Source organism: Oncorhynchus mykiss, chromosome 28 (genome assembly GCF_013265735.2).
Source record: "Oncorhynchus mykiss isolate Arlee chromosome 28, USDA_OmykA_1.1, whole genome shotgun sequence".
NCBI lineage: Eukaryota > Metazoa > Chordata > Actinopteri > Salmoniformes > Salmonidae > Oncorhynchus > Oncorhynchus mykiss.
Window position 1 is genome coordinate 32,692,087 of NC_048592.1, and position 17,654 is coordinate 32,709,740.

General features: G+C 44.8%; 1 protein-coding gene across 1 annotated transcript; it reads right to left on the bottom strand.

Moving 5' to 3' along the window:
* Positions 1-7,951: 7,951 nt before the first annotated feature.
* Positions 7,952-12,210, bottom strand: ahsg2 (alpha-2-HS-glycoprotein 2). Its single transcript, XM_021589944.2, has 7 exons — positions 11,857-12,210; positions 11,058-11,168; positions 10,884-10,965; positions 10,395-10,552; positions 9,745-9,852; positions 9,472-9,549; positions 7,952-8,682 (listed from the first exon to the last, which is right to left on the bottom strand). The coding sequence occupies exons 1-7, from the start codon at positions 12,064-12,066 to the stop codon at positions 8,305-8,307; spliced, it is 1,125 nt and encodes a 374-aa protein (XP_021445619.2). The 5' UTR covers positions 12,067-12,210; the 3' UTR covers positions 7,952-8,304.
* Between the last annotated feature and the right edge of the window lie 5,444 nt (positions 12,211-17,654).

Below are 17,654 nucleotides of genomic sequence, written 5' to 3' on the forward strand. Positions count from 1 at the left end.
TACACTCAATTAGTATTTGGTAGCATTGCCTTTAAATTTAACTTGGGTCAAAAGTTTTAGGTAGCCTTCCACAAGCTTCTCACTAAGTTGGGTGAATTTTGGCAAATTCCTTCTGACAGAGCTGGTGTAACTGAGTCAGGTTTGTAGGCCTTCTTGCTCGCACACGCTTTTTCAGTTTTGCCCACAAATGTTCTATAGGATTGAGGTCAGGGCTTTATGATGGCCACTCCAATACCTGGACTTTTGTCCTTAAACCATTTTGCCACGACTTTGGAAGTATGCTTGGGGTTGTCCATTTGGAAGACCCATTTGCGACCAAGCTTTAACTTCCTGACTGATGTCTTGAGATGTTGCTTCAATATATCCACGTCATTTTCCTATCTAATGATGCCATCTTTTTGTGAAGTGCACCAGTCTCTCCTGCGGCAAAGCACCCCCACAACATGATGCTTCCACCCCTGTGCTTCACGGTTGGGATGGTGTTCTTTGGCTTGCAAGCCTCCCCCATTTTCCTCCAAACATAACGATGGTCATTATGGCCGAACAGTTCTATTTGTGTTTAATCAGACCAGAGGACATTTCTCCAAAAAGTACAAGCTTTGTCCCCATGTGCAGTTGCAAACCGTGGTCTGGCTTTTTTATGGTCGTTTTGGAGCCGTGGCTTCTTCCTTGCTGAGTGGCCTTCATGGTTATGTCAATATAGGACTTGTTTTTTCGTTTTTTGGGGATATACATACTTTAATTGTAACTTTTTTTGGAATTAAAATGATATATATATATATATATATATATACACTGCTCAAAAAAATAAAGGGAACACTTAAACAACACAATGTAACTCCAAGTCAATCACACTTCTGTGAAATCAAACTGTCCACTTAGGAAGCAATACTGATTGACAATTTTCACATGCTGTTGTGCAAATGGAATAGACAACAGGTGGAAATTATAGGCAATTAGCAAGACACCCCCAATAAAGGAGTGGTTCTGCAGGTGGTGGCCACAGACCACTTCTCAGTTCCTATGCTTCCTGGCTGATGTTTTGGTCACTTTTGAATGCTGGCGGTGCTTTCACTCTAGTGGTAGCATGAGACGGAGTCTACAACCCACACAAGTGGCTCAGGTAGTGCAGCTCATCCAGGATGGCACATCAATGCGAGCTGTGGCAAGAAGGTTTGCTGTGTCTGTCAGCGTAGTGTCCAGAGCATGGAGGCGCTACCAGGAGACAGGCCAGTACATCAGGAGACGTGGAGGAGGCCGTAGGAGGGCAACAACCCAGCAGCAGGACCGCTACCTCCGCCTTTGTGCAAGGAGGAGCAGGAGAAGCACTGCCAGAGCCCTGCAAAATGACCTCCAGCAGGCCACAAATGTGCATGTGTCTGCTCAAGCGGTCAGAAACAGACTCCATGAGGGTGGGTTGTGCTTACAGCCCAACACCGTGCAGGACGTTTGGCATTTGCCAAAGAACACCAAGATTGGCAAATTCGCCACTGGCGCCCTGTGCTCTTCACAGATGAAAGCAGGTTCACATTGAGCACACGTGACAGATGTGACAGTCTGGAGACGCCGTGGAGAACGTTCTGCTGCCTGCAACATCCTCCAGCATGACCGGTTTGGCGGTGGGTCAGTCATGGTGTGGGGTGGCATTTCTTTGGGGAGCCTCACAGCCCTCCATGTGCTCGCCAGAGGTAGCCTGACTGCCATTAGGTACCGAGATGAGATCTTCAGACCCCTTGTGAGACCATATGCTGGTGCGGTTGGCCCTGGGTTCCTCCTAATGCAAGACAATGCTAGACTTCATGTGGCTGGAGTGTGTCAGCAGTTCCTGCAAGAGGAAGGCATTGATGCTATGGACTGGCCCGCCCGTTCCCCAGACCTGAATCCAATTGAGCACATCTGGGACATCATGTCTCGCTCCATCCACCAACAACATTGCACCACAGACTGTCCAGGAGATGGCGAGGTCTGGGAGGAGATCCCTCAGGAGACCATCCGCCACCTCATCAGGAGCGTGCCCAGGCGTTGTAGGGAGGTCATACAGGCACGTGGAGGCCACACACACTACTGAGCCTAATTTTGACTTGTTTTAAGGACATTACATCAAAGTTGGATCAGCCTGTAGTGTGGTAAAGTTGGATCAGCCTGTAGTGTGGTTTTCCACTTTAATTTTGAGTGTGACTCCAAATCCAGACCTCCATGGGTTGATAAATTTGATACTAAATGTATCATGGCACTGTATGGATAGGCCTGTAGGCTTAGCTGTCCACTGTATGGATAGACCTGTAGGCTTATCACTGTATGGATAGGTCTGTAGGCTTAGCTGTCCACTGTATGGATAAGCCTGTAGGCGTAGCTGTCCACTGTATGGATAGGCCTGTAGGCTTAGCTGTCCACTGTATGGATAGGCCTGTAGGCTTAGCTGTCCGCTGTATGGATAGGCCTGTAGGCTTAGCTGTCCACTGTATGGCTAGGCCTGTAGGCTTAGCTGTCCACTGTATGGATAGACCTGTAGGCTTAGCTGTCCACTGTATGGATAGGCCTGTAGGCTTAGCTGTCCACTGTATGGATAGGCCTGTAGGCTTAGCTGTCCACTGTATGGATAGACCTGTAGGCTTAGCTGTCCACTGTATGGATAGGCCTGTAGGCTTAGCTGTCCACTGTATGGATAGGCCTGTAGGCTTAGCTGTCCACTGTATGGATAGGCCTGTAGGCTTAGCTGTCCACTGTATGATATTCATATTCTAATATATACACTGCATTCAGAAAATATTCAGACCCCTTGACTTTTTCCACTTTTTGTTACATTACACCCTTATTCTAAAATTGATTAAAACATTTTTTTCCCCTCATCAATCTACACACAATACCCCATAATAACAAAGCAAAAACAGGTTTTTAGACATTTTTGCAAATGGATTAAATATGAACTTAAATATCACATTTACATAAGTATTCAGCCCCTTTACTCAGTACTTTGTTGAAGCACCTTTGGCAGCGATTACAGCCTCAAGTCTTCTTGGGTATGATGCTAGTAGCTTGGCACACCTGTATTTGGGGAGTTTCTCCCATTCTTCTCTGCATATGTTGGCACCACAAACTGATGCTGGCACTAAGACCGCACTCATTGAGCTGTATACGGCCATAAGTAAATAGTAAAACGCTCACCCCAAGGGGGCGCTCCTAGTGGCCGGGGACTTTAATGCAGGAAAACCTAAATCCGTTTTACCTAATTTCTACCAGCATGTTAAATGTGCAACCAAAAACTCAAGACCACCTTTACTCCACACAAAGAGACGTGTACAAAGCTCTCCCTCGCCCTCCATTTGGCAAATCTGTCCATAATATTATCCTCCTGATTCCTGCTTACATACAGAAACTGAAGCAGGAAGCACCAGTGACTCGGTCAATAAGAAAGTGGTCATATGAAGCAGATGCTAAGCTACAAGACTGTTTTGCTAGCACAGACTGGAATATGTTCCGAGATTCTTCCGATGGCATTGAGGAGTACATCACATCAGTCATTGGCTTCATCAATAAGTGCATCGATAACGTCGTCCCCACAGTACATACCCCAACCAGAAGCCATGGATTACAGGCAACATCCGCACCGAGTATAAAGGGTAGTGCTGCCGCTTTCAAGGAGCGGGACTCTAACCCGGAAGCTTATAAGAAATCCCACTATGCCCTCCGACGAAGCATCAAACAGGCAAAGCGTCAATACAGGACTAAGATTGAATCGTACTACACCGGCGTTGGATGTGGCAGGGCTTGAAAACTATTACAAACTACAAAGGGAAGCACAGCTGCGAGCTTCCCAGTGACACAAGCCTACCAGACAAGCTAAATTACTTCTATGCTTACTTCGAGGCAAGTAAAACTGAAGCATGCATGAGAGAATCAGCTGTTCCGGATGACTGTGATCATGCTCACAGTAACCCATGTGAGTATTTAGTAAAACAATTCTAATAATTTTACATTTATTTAACTCTGGTATAAGCACTTTAAACAGGTCAACATTCACAAGGCCACAGGGCTAGACAGACTACCAGGACGTGTAATCCGAGCATGCGCTGACCAACTGCCAAGTGTCTTCACTGACATTTTTAACCTATCCCTGTCTGAGTCTGTAATACCAACATGTTTCAGGCAGACCACCATAGTCCCTGTGCCCAAGAACACTAAGGTAACCTGCCTAAATAACTACCGACCTGTAGCACTCACGTCCGTAGCCATGAAGTGCTTTGAAAGGCTGGTCATGGCTCACATCAACACCATTATCCCAGAAACCCAGACCCACTCAATTTGCATACCGCCCCAACAGATCCGCAGATTATGCAATCTCTATTGCACTCCACACTGCACTTTCACACCTGGACAAAAGGAACACCTATGTAAGAGAGTTCAACACCATAGTGCCCTCAAAGCTCATCACTAAGCTAAGGACCCTGGGACTAAACACCTCCCTCTGCAACTGGATCCTGGACTTCCTGACGGGCCACCCCCAGGTGGTAAGGGTAGGTAACAACACATCCGCCACGCTAATCCTCAACACAGGGGCCACTCAGGGATGCGTGCTCAGTCCCCTCCTGTACTCCCTGTTCACTCATGACTGCATGGCCAGGCACAACTCCAACACCATCATTAAGTTTGCTGATGACACGACAGTGGTGGGCCTGATCACAGAATACGACCAGACATCCTATAAGGAGGAGGTCAGAGATCTGGCCTTGTGGTGCCAGGACAACAACCTCTCTCTCAACGTGATCAAGACAAAGGAGATGATTGTGGACTACAGGAAAAGGAGGACTGAGCACGCCCCCATTCTCATCGACAGGGCTGTAGTGGAGCAGGTTGAGAGCTTCAGGTTTCTTGTTGTCCACATCACCAACAAACCAACATGGTCCAAGCATACCAGACAGTCGTCTGACTGAAAAAGATTTGGCATGGATCCTCAGATCCTCAAAAGGTTCTACAGCTGCACCATCGAGAACATCCTGACTGGTTGCATCACTGCCTGGTATGGCAACTGCTCGGCCTCCGTCCGCAAGGCACTACAGAGGGTAGAGCGTACTGCCCAGTACATCACTGGGGCCAAGCTTCCTGCAATACAGGACCTCTACACCAGGCGGTGTCAGAGGAAGGCCCTAAAATAGTCAAAGACTCCAGCCACCCTAGTCATAGACTGTTCTCTCTGCTACCGCACGGCAAGTGGTACCGGAGCGCCAAAGTCTAGGTCCAAGAGGCTTCTAAACAGCTTCTACCCCCAAGCCATAAGACTCCTGAACATCTAATCAATTGGCTACCCAGACTATTCACATTGACCCCCTCTCTTTTACGCTGCTTCTTCTCTGTTTATTATCTATGCATAGTAACTTTAATAACTCTACCTACATGTACATATTACCTCAATTACCTCGACTAACCGTTGCTCCCGCACATTGACTGTATCGGTACGCCCTGTATATAGCCTCACTATTGTTATTTTACTGCTGCTCTTGAATTATTTGTTACTTTTATTTATTTATTTTTTAATTTGTATTATTTTTAGGTATTTTTTTTCTTAAAACGGCATTGTTGGTTAAGGGCTTTTAATTAAGTAAGAATTTCACTGTAAGGTCAACACCTATTGAATTCAGGGCATGTGACAAGTCAAATTTGATTTGATTTGAGATCTCCTCAAGCTCTGTCAGGTTGGATAGGGAGCATCGCTGCACAGCTATTTCATGTCAAAGGGGGCTGAATACTTTTGATACACACTGTATATTATTAGATCAAATATTACTGTGAAGTGTCATTCTGGTTCCACCTCTAGCCCTGATCTGAAATGACTAGATGGGTGAAATTAAAATAGGTTGGAAATTCTTACATATTAAATTGTTTTCCATGCATCGAGATTACACTTTGTCAATCTGGTATCTTCCCCAGCTTTAAGACTCTTATAAAGTCCTGGATTGTTTTGCTCAGTTCCTCTAGGACTGCCTGTAGGCAGCTGCCAGTTGTTGTTAGGATGATGGTGTCATCGGGTCCACAGACATGGCATGGATATCAGGTTGCCAACAGCATCAGCAAAAAATGGCACCTCTTCAACCTTGATCATTGCTCTTTGCCAGGATTGGCAAAGTATTCTGAAAGGTCAAAACAAGTGATTTATGCTTTCAGTTCATTTTATATTTCCATGCTCATAATTTACTTGGAATGTCTGCATATTTATGTTGTCTTGGATCATCAAGAAGGACTTACTGTTTTGCACAGTAAAATAGATATGTGAAAACAAGAAAGCCCACCAATGCCGAGTGTGTGTGTGTGTGTAGGTTCTGAGTCTAAAGAGGTCCTCAGTAACCCCGAATACACATTTGCCTTCTTTGACCAATCAAAATGGGTAGTTCTTTGAATTGGAGTATTAGAAAAAGGGGTTTCATAAGACATTGTTTACACAAGCAAAGTACCATTGAACATTTGTGAATGAAAGCTGTGTTGTTATCACAGACTTGTTAATGAAGCCCTTTCAAACCAAATTGTGTTTTCTGGATTCAAATGTGTCACTTAAATCCTTTTCTAAATTGTCCACAGTTATGTCCATATTTTCTAGCCACATATTTTTTATGTTTAGATGTACATGATCGTTCAGGGATTTATTAGGATACTATCATTTTGATTAGAAATGTATAGTACCAGTACTTTTTTGTAGCATAGAACAGCCATACTCAACACGCAGAACTCAGTCGGGCCTTGACTCCTGGTATCGTATAAACACACATAAGAAATGGAAAATTGTGTAGAATTGCAGGACATGAGCTTTAAAACGGCAAAACGTTCTCTCCGCCCCAATGGCCAAACTGTAAAATTAAATTGCTAAATGTTCTCTCCACTAACAAGAGGGGTGTTAACCGTTTGAACAGTTTTGGGTCACATGGGTTGTGAAGTGGGGGGGTTGTTACTATGCCGATAAATACAGTATCAATATCCATCTGGACCTTTGCCACCTAGGAAATGTGTGTGACCGGACCTGCACAAATAGTACTGGAGAACCCCTGCCATAGGCCAGAGTCAGTGCCATGTGTCATAAGGCGGCCCAATCTGGACAGCATGGATCAATGAATAGTTTCATAATAATAATAGATGAATTAATAGTTTAATTCTTAGAGGATGGTTGATACCAGTGCTTCTGAAAATAGTCATTGATTTTGAATACCTTATGAATTATATCACCAGAGTGACTAACAACCTTCATGCACATTAACACAGTGAGTCCTATCGTCACGCCGGTGTGATTTAGGACTTCTAACCCCTTCTAACCCCTTTTATGTGTTTGAGCTACAGACTTCTGAGTTATACCATTTGGATTCGTCCACTCCCTTTGCATCCTTTGGTACCAAACATTAGTTTGTTTAACCGGGGCGGAGCTAAAGCCATGTTTGTGAGACAAGGGAGGATCCCTGAAATGGCCCAGGGCAAGGTCTTTCATACAAAAACATCTGTAGAATCCGAATGGTTTGAGCTTTCAAGTATTAAAAGATATGACGCTCACAAGCTACACAAGAGTCGTTAGAAGGTTCTTGTACACAGAAGATCATAGGAAATCCCAGGACATAGTGTCTATAATACTGTAATAAACTCACATAGTTGCAGTCATAAACTCTGAACTCCAAACAGTTGTTACTGACTAGTTGGATATTCATTTCCCACTGAGAAAACCATTTCTGTACTTACACCATTAATTTGAATTCATTCTGATCAGGTTTTTGCATGGGCATAATATAAATATATATATTTTTACAACAGTTTATGTCAAATAGTTGTGTGTTCTACTTGTAGCCCTGGTTGTCCTGAAAAGAAAATGTTTAAACACTTCATTGCAAGGCTAAATATAAGGGCTGGACATCAAAGTCAGATAAATAAAAAGCCAATTTCTGCTGGGGTCTCGTTTAGCTGTGAAAGACACATGAGAAAGTAAGTAAAATGTCATTCTTTATTACCCCTAGATACAGAGCAGTTCAGAGTACATACAGCCATTGCACATTGAGCGTAGTAAATGAACCCTTATTACCTACATTTTAACCCTTACTTGTAACTCCCACATGTTTAGAACCATGACAACCCCCCTCCCCCCCCCCCGAACAAATAGCTAGTAAAGATATAGTAAATCTCTGCCTAACCAATTAATGATGAAGGTCTTGTAAAAGCAAAATGAAAAGCAGACTCAAGCCCTTATGTGGTATTCTCTGATCATGCAGTGGGCCCAACGCATGCAGTTTGATGACTGCGACATTAAAGAGTCTGTGCTTTGTAAAATCTGAACGCTTCTCAGAAAAAAATCTTCTTCCCTGGACACACTGGCACAGGGACAAGAGGTGCAGACACAATAGCTGGGCTGTCTGGGGCTTCCCTCTTCACCACCCCAGATACAACAGGTGCGTCCGTGCCTACAACTGGATCGACTACGAACACAGGGGCCGCTTCGGTACCCACAGGGACCACCACCACGGGGACCACAGGCACTATGGACTCCTCGGACTCGCCAGACTCGCCAGACTCGGCAGACAGAAGGCCGCTGAGGTCGGGGTCGTGGAGGGCGGTGAGTTTGTGGTGCCTCAGGCCGTGGACCTTGGGGAGGTTACCAGCGTGGACGTGGACCACTGGCGCAGGCACCGGGACTGTGCCATTGGTGTCCACGATAGGCATCTGTACATTAGAACGAGAGACAGGTCGTCAAAGTACTGTGTCAGTGCAATGGTTTGTTTTCATGTGGCATTTATTGATGTACCCTGGCATTATGTGACTGAGTGATGAGAGAGAAACTTAAATGTTTTTTTGTCCAGTGGGTATTTCCATTTGCGGAATATTTAGCTAACGCCTTGAATAAAATAAAAATGGCTACCTTTAATTAAATTCTAAAAAGATTTATATTCGATGTGGTAGATGGCACGTGTGTATTAAATATTGTGTAGAGGCTTGTCTCCCATAGGAATCTTCTCTTTGTGCCAGACTGGATTCCAATACCTTCTATTTTTTTATTAATTTATGTATCTGTATATATTATGTATTTATGTGTATGTGTATATACAGGGTGTATGTATGTATGTAAATATGTCTATTATTTTACTGCTCTAGGGATATAATTATTGTTTGGATAACCTTATTCACTACTATGTATTGATTTTTACCTTTTTTTCACTCTTTATGCGATGTACAATGCAGAGAACACCGGAAGAAGAATTATCATTTAATTACCACAGTGAATTATTGTAATGTTTGTTTATGTGTCAGTTCATCCCATAAGGGATGGGTTACCGATTGGTGATTTGACTAGTAAATAAAATGTCATCCGTTCATTCATTTCATTAATTCATTCACATTGTTCGGTTCAAATAAGATATAGCCTTTATAGTATAGAAGACACATTAATAACTCAGTGATAACAAGTCACCTACTTATTCACAGGTGGGAATTAATACATGTCTTTTCTCTCACCATTGAAGATGCAGCAAATATATTGCACTGGATTGAGTGTAAAGAACTCACACCAGCCACTTGGCAAAAGCCACGTTGCTGAAAGAGAAAAGAAACGTGTCACATGGTGGTTACTGATTAAATACCAAGACACTGAGTATGTTTCAATAACCACACTATCATACCACCTAGAATGAAACGATGTGTTGGGCATGCATTCTAAGTAGTATGCTAGTATGGCCATTTGAATGCAGGTTTGGGCATTCCTCCTTCCATGATATAATGTATACTTACTGCCATAGCATTGGTCAGCGGCACACAGTTGTCATCACTGTCATCAGCAGTGCAGTTAGTTTCTACTATAACGTATTCTGCCAAGTATCTAGCACCACCAGACACAACCTGCAAACAGAACTGAAGTACATAAGGGCTTTCCACTATAGTTGTGTCACAGTTAGTATATGGGAGGTACTGTATATGCTCAAACAGAGGAGATGTTTTATTTTATTTTATATTTATTTACCAAGGCAAGTCAGTTAAGAACAAATTCTTATTTACAATGACAGCCTACACCGGCCAAATCTGGACGACGCTTGGACAATTGTGTACCGCCCAATGGGACTCCCAATCACGGTCAGTTGTGATACAGACTGGATTCGAACCAGGGTGTCTGCAGTGACGCCTCTAGCACTGAGATGGAGTGCCTTAGACCACTGCACCACTCGGGAGCCCCACATCAAAATCAACCTGTCTAATGGAGCCCTTATTCACTTTTTACATTTAGGGCTAGTTTCCTGGACACAGAAAAAAGTCTAGATCTGTGTGCAGGAAACTGGCCCTTAAAATGTTTACCTCATTTGGACATAAAAAAACATTACCATACTCTTTTTAGAAGATTGCACTTGCCCACATGATGATCATATGATCAGAAAAATATGTTTTACCTGAGTTGACATGCGTCCAACTTCCATGATTGCAAACAATGACTCTTTGCCTGTCCTGTTGTTGAAGGTGACCAGCGAAGCAGAGACCATGGCCAGGCCTGCAGTGTCGTTAAGGGGAAGGAGTGAGGCACAGCCCACACAGAGGTCCTCCGTTGATTCTTGACATGGTACCAGATAGAGAGAGCAGGTGAGTGTATTAGTGTGTGCGTGAATATATTCCACTGGGCACAGACGTCAATTCAACATCTATTCCCACGTGGGTTCAATGTAATTTCATTGAAATGACATGGGAACAACGTTGATTCAACCAGTGTGTGCCCAGTGGGATCTCACCTTCCCGCTTCTGTGGTACCTCTCCGGTCAGTAGCTGTCAGACTTTGTTCACAGAATGTGTTGATTATACTTTATTTGCCTGGGGAACGGGATTGTGAAATTATATAGTTCAATGGATTAGATTGAGAAAAAAAATGTGACATAAAGATTACATACCTTCAGTTTTACACTTGAAAGCTGTGACAGACATAACTCCTCCAACCTTTCTCAGTACCACATCACAATCTCCCTCCACTGCCTAAAAAACAACAAACAACATTACCAATGATCCATTGGAATTAACTACATAGAATATAAAATGTATTTAATAAAGTGGAGAATTGGCCTCACTGTGACTACTTTCGGCCTGACGGTGCAGTTGGCGACAGGAGTAGGGTCCAGAACGTGACATGTGGTCTCCAGCAGGTCCACTTCCATCAGATAGATCTCTGATCCATCAGGCTATTGAACAACACTGTAGAGCATGACTGAACGGGAATATATTATATCTGCGCTCTTATTCGAAATATAAAGTGTCTCTGAGTGGCAGTGCTGATCTAGGATCAGACCTAGTCGTCCATGTAATCTCATTCATTAAGATCTAAAAGGTGAAACTGATCCTAGATCAGCACAGCTCCAGGGCTAACCGTAGAGGTTAACACATGAAAAAAGGGGCTTTGTATCAAAAGTGTATTTCTCCTTAGAACACTAGGTTAAAAAAAAACTGAAATATGTCTATGCTATCTGTCTCAAACATCTGCAAAACTGTAGACTGGTAGGACCTGGGTAGTTAAGATAAACTTGAAAATGTATCTTGTCTTTACATTTACATTTTACATGATAGTAATTTATCAGATGCTCTTATCCACAGAGACTTACAGTCGTGAGTGCATACATTTTCATACTTAATTTTTTTTTGTTCGTACTTAAACAACATAACAATAATTCCGCCTCATTCTGCGAGTACAGAAGTCCAATCTACGTGATGCCGGTATTTCCATTACAATCTGTAATAATGAATGTTGCCTGGTGTGACGTCACACTAGACTGTATCATACATCTATGCCAATCTAGAGATGAGGCATATAGAGATGTATCTATATGTGACTCTGTGGATTATTCTATTATCCATGCTCCAGCTCTGACTCACCTTGGTTAGGATCTTGATGTTATCGATCTGGTTCAGGGCGTACTTGTAGCCGTGCGTGTGCTGGCCGTTGAGGTAATCCTGGGCCACCAGGGCTGCAGCTTTCACGTCGGGCGCGTCGCAGGGCGGACGGGTCACATTATGCAGCAACAACTGGGCCCGTGCCCCCGTCAGCAGCCCCAAAACCAAGGCTATAGCCAGGCGACTCATCATCAGGAGGGTTAGGACAGGGCGAGAGGATGGAAGTATTGTAGCAGGTATTGACAGGGGTACACTACAAGAACGACTGAGTCCATATGCCCTGGTATATAGCCTGTACTTTAAACTTCACCACAGAGCCAAGGTAAACACATGTCCACCCCGGACTTCTGTGTGCCGTGTGGATTGTGCAAGAATCCTCAGCCTGAACCCCATATGGAATATTGCCAAGATAAATGCTAGACTGACAAAGTCTGGGGTGATCAGGTGCATTGGGTGTCAGCAGGTAGATGTCAAAGTTTTACTCTTTAGTTCAACTGAGAAAAAGTCAAGCTTGGATCAAATGTGGGATTTCATTGATGTGAATTGAGAAGATGCCATGAAAAGTAATACTGTAGCAAAACTGTAGCCCAGGTCTTCTCTAGATCTTTCGTAGCCTGTGTGTTCAGAACATTCAGTAGCTTTACAAGACAATGTAATTGTCACGACTTCCACCGAAGTCGTTTCCGCTCCTTGTTCGGGCTGTGTTTTGGTGGTCGGCGTCACCGGTCTTCTAGCCATCGTCGATCCACTTTTTATTTTTCCATTTGTTTTGTCTTGATTTCTTACACACCTGGTTTCCATTTCCATCATTAATTGTTGTGTATTTAACCCTCTGTTCCCCCATGTCCTTGTGTGGAATTGTTTGTTTGTAAGTGCTTGTGCACTATGTTACTGGTGCGCGTCGGGTTTTGTACCCATGTAGGTTATTTTTGTATTGCCGTGGATTTTGTCATTAAACTGCTCCGGCTATTACCTTTCTCTGCTCTCCTGCGTCTGACTTCACTGCCACCAGTTCCGCAACCCTTACAGTAATGTACATTGTGATTGATAAGGGACCAGTGTAAATTTCATATAATGATTATGAGGCATCACCCTGTATTTCCCTGAAAGGGAGCAAAAGGCCTATAGTCTGGTTCCAGATGTCTCTGTGTAGCATGGCCCTAGCTCTGTCTGCGCTGTCTTGTGTCTTGCCAATGGTAAGTAAAACAGCATAAGTCGATCTGGGATCAGGCTAGCAATGTAGGCTACTACTATTACGTAGATGGGAGAGCCACAACAACAATGATGCAATGACACCTGGTGGATTATATAGGCTCTGCCACTAAACCAGAGACAAGCGATTTGCAAGTATGCTGCTGATAGGAGATGATTGGCCTACTACAGCATTCATGGATCCCTGCCCCACTCACAACAGGCGCAACTGGCAGGCAGACAAAGGGCCAGATCTTACAACGCCTGGATAGGTACTTTAAGTATCAGCTAACCACATAATATGTTATAGCAATCTGTCAGTTGATGGCAACCCTTGGTTGATGCAATGCAACGTCGCACCAGGGGAACGAGAACACGCACCAGATATCGGCCGTGTTCAAGAGCATCAAAACGAGTGCAGTCAGTCAGTCAAAATTTACCCATGATACATTGTTGTTTTGATCCTCTCAAACTTGGCCACAGACACATACAGAGAGAGCTGGGCCCTCACAGTACAACTCAGTAAGACAAAAACAACAGTGTTCCTAAAAAAGGTCCAGTTACCAGGACCACGAATACAAATTCCATCTAGACACCTTTGCCCTAGAGCACACAAAAAATATACATACCTCAGCCTAAACATCAGCACTACAGGTAACTTCCACAAAGCTATGAACGAGCTGAGAGACAAGGCGAGAAGGGCATTCTATGCCATCAAAAGGAACATAAAATTCAACATACCAATTAGGATCTGGCTAAAAATACTTGAATCAGTTATAGAACCCATTGCCCTTTATGGTTGTGAGGCCTGGGTTCTGCTCACCAACCAAGAATTCACATAATGGGACAAACACCAAAAGGCACAGGCCTCACTGCGAACACCGGGGCCTCACTGCGAACACCGGGGCCTCACTGCGAACACCTGGGCCTCACTGCGAACACCTGGTCTCACTGCGAACACCGGGGCCTCACTGCGAACACCGGGGTTTCGCTCCGCCGGGCTGAGCCTCCCCAAGAAGAAAGCACAGGGGCGGAGCTTCGGTGGCGTACCCTAGCGCTGAGAGAGCACAGCTGCTATTCCAGCCTCGGACGCACCCACCTCCACTATGAACGCCAAAGAGGGATCCGGATGGGCCAGCATGGGAGCCGATGTAACAGAGCCCTCCGGTAACTAAAAGCTCTGTCCGCCTCAGCTGTCCACTGCAAGCGCACCTGGCCCCCCTTTAGCAGTGAGGTAATGGGAACTGCTACCTGACCAAAACCTTGGATAAACCTCCGGTAGTAGTTGGCAAACCTTATGAACCGCTGCACCTCCTTTACCGTGGTGGGAGTCGGCCAATTACGCACGGCTGCAATGCGGTCACTCTCCATCTCCACCCCTGAGGTGGAAATGCTATACCCTAGGAAGGAGACGGACTGTTGAAAGAACAGGCATTTCTCAGCGTTGGCATACAGGTCATGCTCCAACAGTCAGTCGACCAAGCACCTTGCGCACCAAGGACACATGCTTGGTGTATGTTGCGGAGTATATCAGAATGTCATCAAAATACACCATTACACTCTGCCCGTGCAGGTCCCTGAAAATCTCGTCTACAAAGGCATGGAAGACTGATGGAGCATTCATCAACCCGTACGGCATGACGAGGTACTCATTGTGCCCAGAGGTGGTACTAAAAGCCGTCTTCCACTCATCTCCCTCCCCGAGACACGTGACTCCTGGGAAGTGCAGCGCCTACCAGGAGATCTATCGCACAATCGCCCAGTCGATGAGGGGGTAATTGAGTCGCATACTTTTTAGAGAAGGCGAGAGCCAAATCGGCATATTCAGGGGGAATGCGCACGGTGGAGACATGGTCTGGACTCTCCACCGTAGTGGCACCAACGGAAACCCCTAAACACTTACCAGAGGACTCTCGCGACAACCGTGTGAGAGCCCTCTGTGGCCACGAAACAGTGGAGTTATGACAAGTTAACCAGGGTAGCCCCAGTACCACGGGAAACGCAGGAGAGTCAATAATAAAGAGACTCATTCTCTCCGTATGACCCCCCCTGCGTCACCATGCCCAAAGGAGTGGTGACCTCCCTAATCAACCCTGACCCTAATGGTTGACTATCTAAGGCGTGAACGGGGAAGGCCACATCCACGGGAACGATGGGGATCCCTAAACTATGGGCTAATGATCTATCAATGAAATTCCCAGCCGAATGTTAAGAGGCCATGATTATTTTCATCATTGTGTCAAGAGATATAGTGCTAAAACACTTGAGTGTCTCCCTTGATCCTAGGTCCTGACAGTGTTGTGCAGACTCAAGCACACTGAGCTTTGGAGGAATACGCAGATTTAAAGGGGAGTCCGTAATTTGCTTTCTAATGATCATTATCTTTTCATCAAAGAAGTTAATGAATTTATCACTGCTGAAGTAAAAGCCATCCTTTCTTGGGGAATGTTGCTTTTTAGCTAGCTTTGCGACAGTATCAATAAGAAATGTTGGATTGTTCTTATTTTCCTCAATTAAGTTAGACAAATAGGATGATCGAGCAGCAGTAAGGGCTCTTCGGTACTGCACAGTACTGTCTTTCCAAGCTAGTCGGAAGACTTCCAGTTTGGTGTGGCACCATTTCCGTTCCAATTTTCTGGAAGCTTGCTTCAGAGCTTGGGTATTTTCTGTATACCAGGGAGCTAGTTTCTTATGAGAAATGTTTTTGTTTTTAAGGGGGGGGCTGCATCTAGGGTATTGCGTAAGGTTAAATTGAGTTCCTCAGTTAGGTGGTTAACTGATTTTTCTACTTTGATGTCCTTTTGTAGGCGGAGGGAGTCTGGAAGGGCATCTAGGAATCTTTGTGTTGTCTGTGAATTTATAGCATGACTTTTGATGATCCTTGTTTTGGGTCTGAGCAGATTATTTCTTGCAATTGCAAACGTAATAAAATGGTGGTCCGATAGTCCAGGATTATGAGGAAAAACATTAAGATCCACAACATTTATTCCACGGGACAAAACTAGGTCCAGAGTATGACTGTGGCAGTGAGTAGGTCCAGAGACATGTTGGACAAAACCCACTGAGTTGATGATGGCTAGTCATTGACTACAGCTCAGCATTCAACACCATAGTACCCTCAAAGCTCATCACTAAGCTAAGAATCCTGGGACTAAACACTCCCTCTGCAACTGGATCCTGGACTTCCTGACGGGCCGTCCCCAGGTGGTGAGGGTAGGTAGCAACACATCTGCCACGCTGATCCTCAACACTGGAGCTCCACAGGGGTGCATGCTCAGTCCCCTCCTGTACTCCCTGTTCACCCATGACTGCATGGCCAGGCAAGACTCCAACACCATCATTAAGTTTGCAGACGACACAACAGTGGTAGGCCTGATCTCAGACAACGACGAGACAGGCTATAGGGAGGAGTTTAAAGACCTGGCCGTGTGGTGCCAGAACAACAACCTATCCCTCAATGTAACCAAGACTAAGGAGATGATTGTGGACTACAGGAAAAGGAGGACAGAGCACGCCCCATTCTCATCAACAGGGCTGTAGTGGAGCAGGTTGAGAGCTTCAAGTTCCTCGGTGTCCACATCAACAACAAACTAGAATGGTCCAAACACACCAAGACAGTCGTGAAGAGGGCACGACAAAGCCTATTCCCCCTCAGGAAACGAAAAAGATTTGGCATGGGTCCTGAGATCCTCAAAAGGTTCTACAGGCATCACTGCCTGGTACTGCAATTGTTCGGTCTCTGACCGCAAGGCACTACAGAGGGTAGTGCGTACGGCCCAGTACATCACTGGGGCTAAGCTGCCTGCCATCCAGGTCCTCTACACCAGGCGGTGTCAGAGGAAGGCCCTGAAAATTGTCAAAGACCCCAGCCACCCTAGTCATAGACTGTTCTCTCTACTACCGCATGGCAAGCGGAGTGCCAAGTTTAGGACAAAAAGGCTTCTCAACAGTTTTTACCTCCAAGCCATAAGACTCCTGAACAGGTAATCAAATGGCTAGCCGGACTATTTGCATTACACCAAATAATGCATGCAGAGCAGAATTAGGCCGATACTCGCTAATGATCAAAATAGAGAAAAGAGACGTTATATTCTACAACCACCTAAAAGGAAGCAATTCCCAAACCTTCCATAACAAAGCCATCCATTACAGAGAAATACACCTGGAGAAGAGGCCCCTAAGCAAGCAGGTCCTGGGGCTCTTTTCACAAACACAAACACACCCCAAAGGGCCCCAGGACAGCAACACAATTACACCCAACTAAATCATGAGAAAACAAAAAGTAACTCGACACATTGGAAGGAATTTACAAAAAAACGGAGCAAACTAGAATGCTATTTGGTCCTAAACAGAGAGCACACAGTGGCAGAATACCTGACCACTGTGACTGACCCAAAATGAAGGAAATCTTTGACTATTTACAGACTCAGTGAGTTTAGCCTTGCTATTGAGAAAGTCCGCAGAAGGCAGACCTGGCTCTCAAGAGAAGACAGACTATGCACACAAAATGCCCACACTGCCCACAAAATGAGTTGGAAACTGACCTGCACTTCCTAACCTCATGCCAAATATATGGCCATATTAGAGGC

Bases quoted from the DNA above. Each gene is read 5' to 3' on its own strand.
- ahsg2 (XM_021589944.2), bottom strand. From the start codon at position 12,066: ATGATGAGTCGCCTGGCTATAGCCTTGGTTTTGGGGCTGCTGACGGGG. The intron at 9,853-10,394 runs GTAAAACATATT...TTCTGTTTGCAG, and splicing joins TTGGACGCATGTCAACTCAG to GTTGTGTCTGGTGGTGCTAG. The intron at 9,550-9,744 runs GTAAGTATACAT...TTTCTCTTTCAG, and splicing joins CGCTGACCAATGCTATGGCA to CAACGTGGCTTTTGCCAAGT.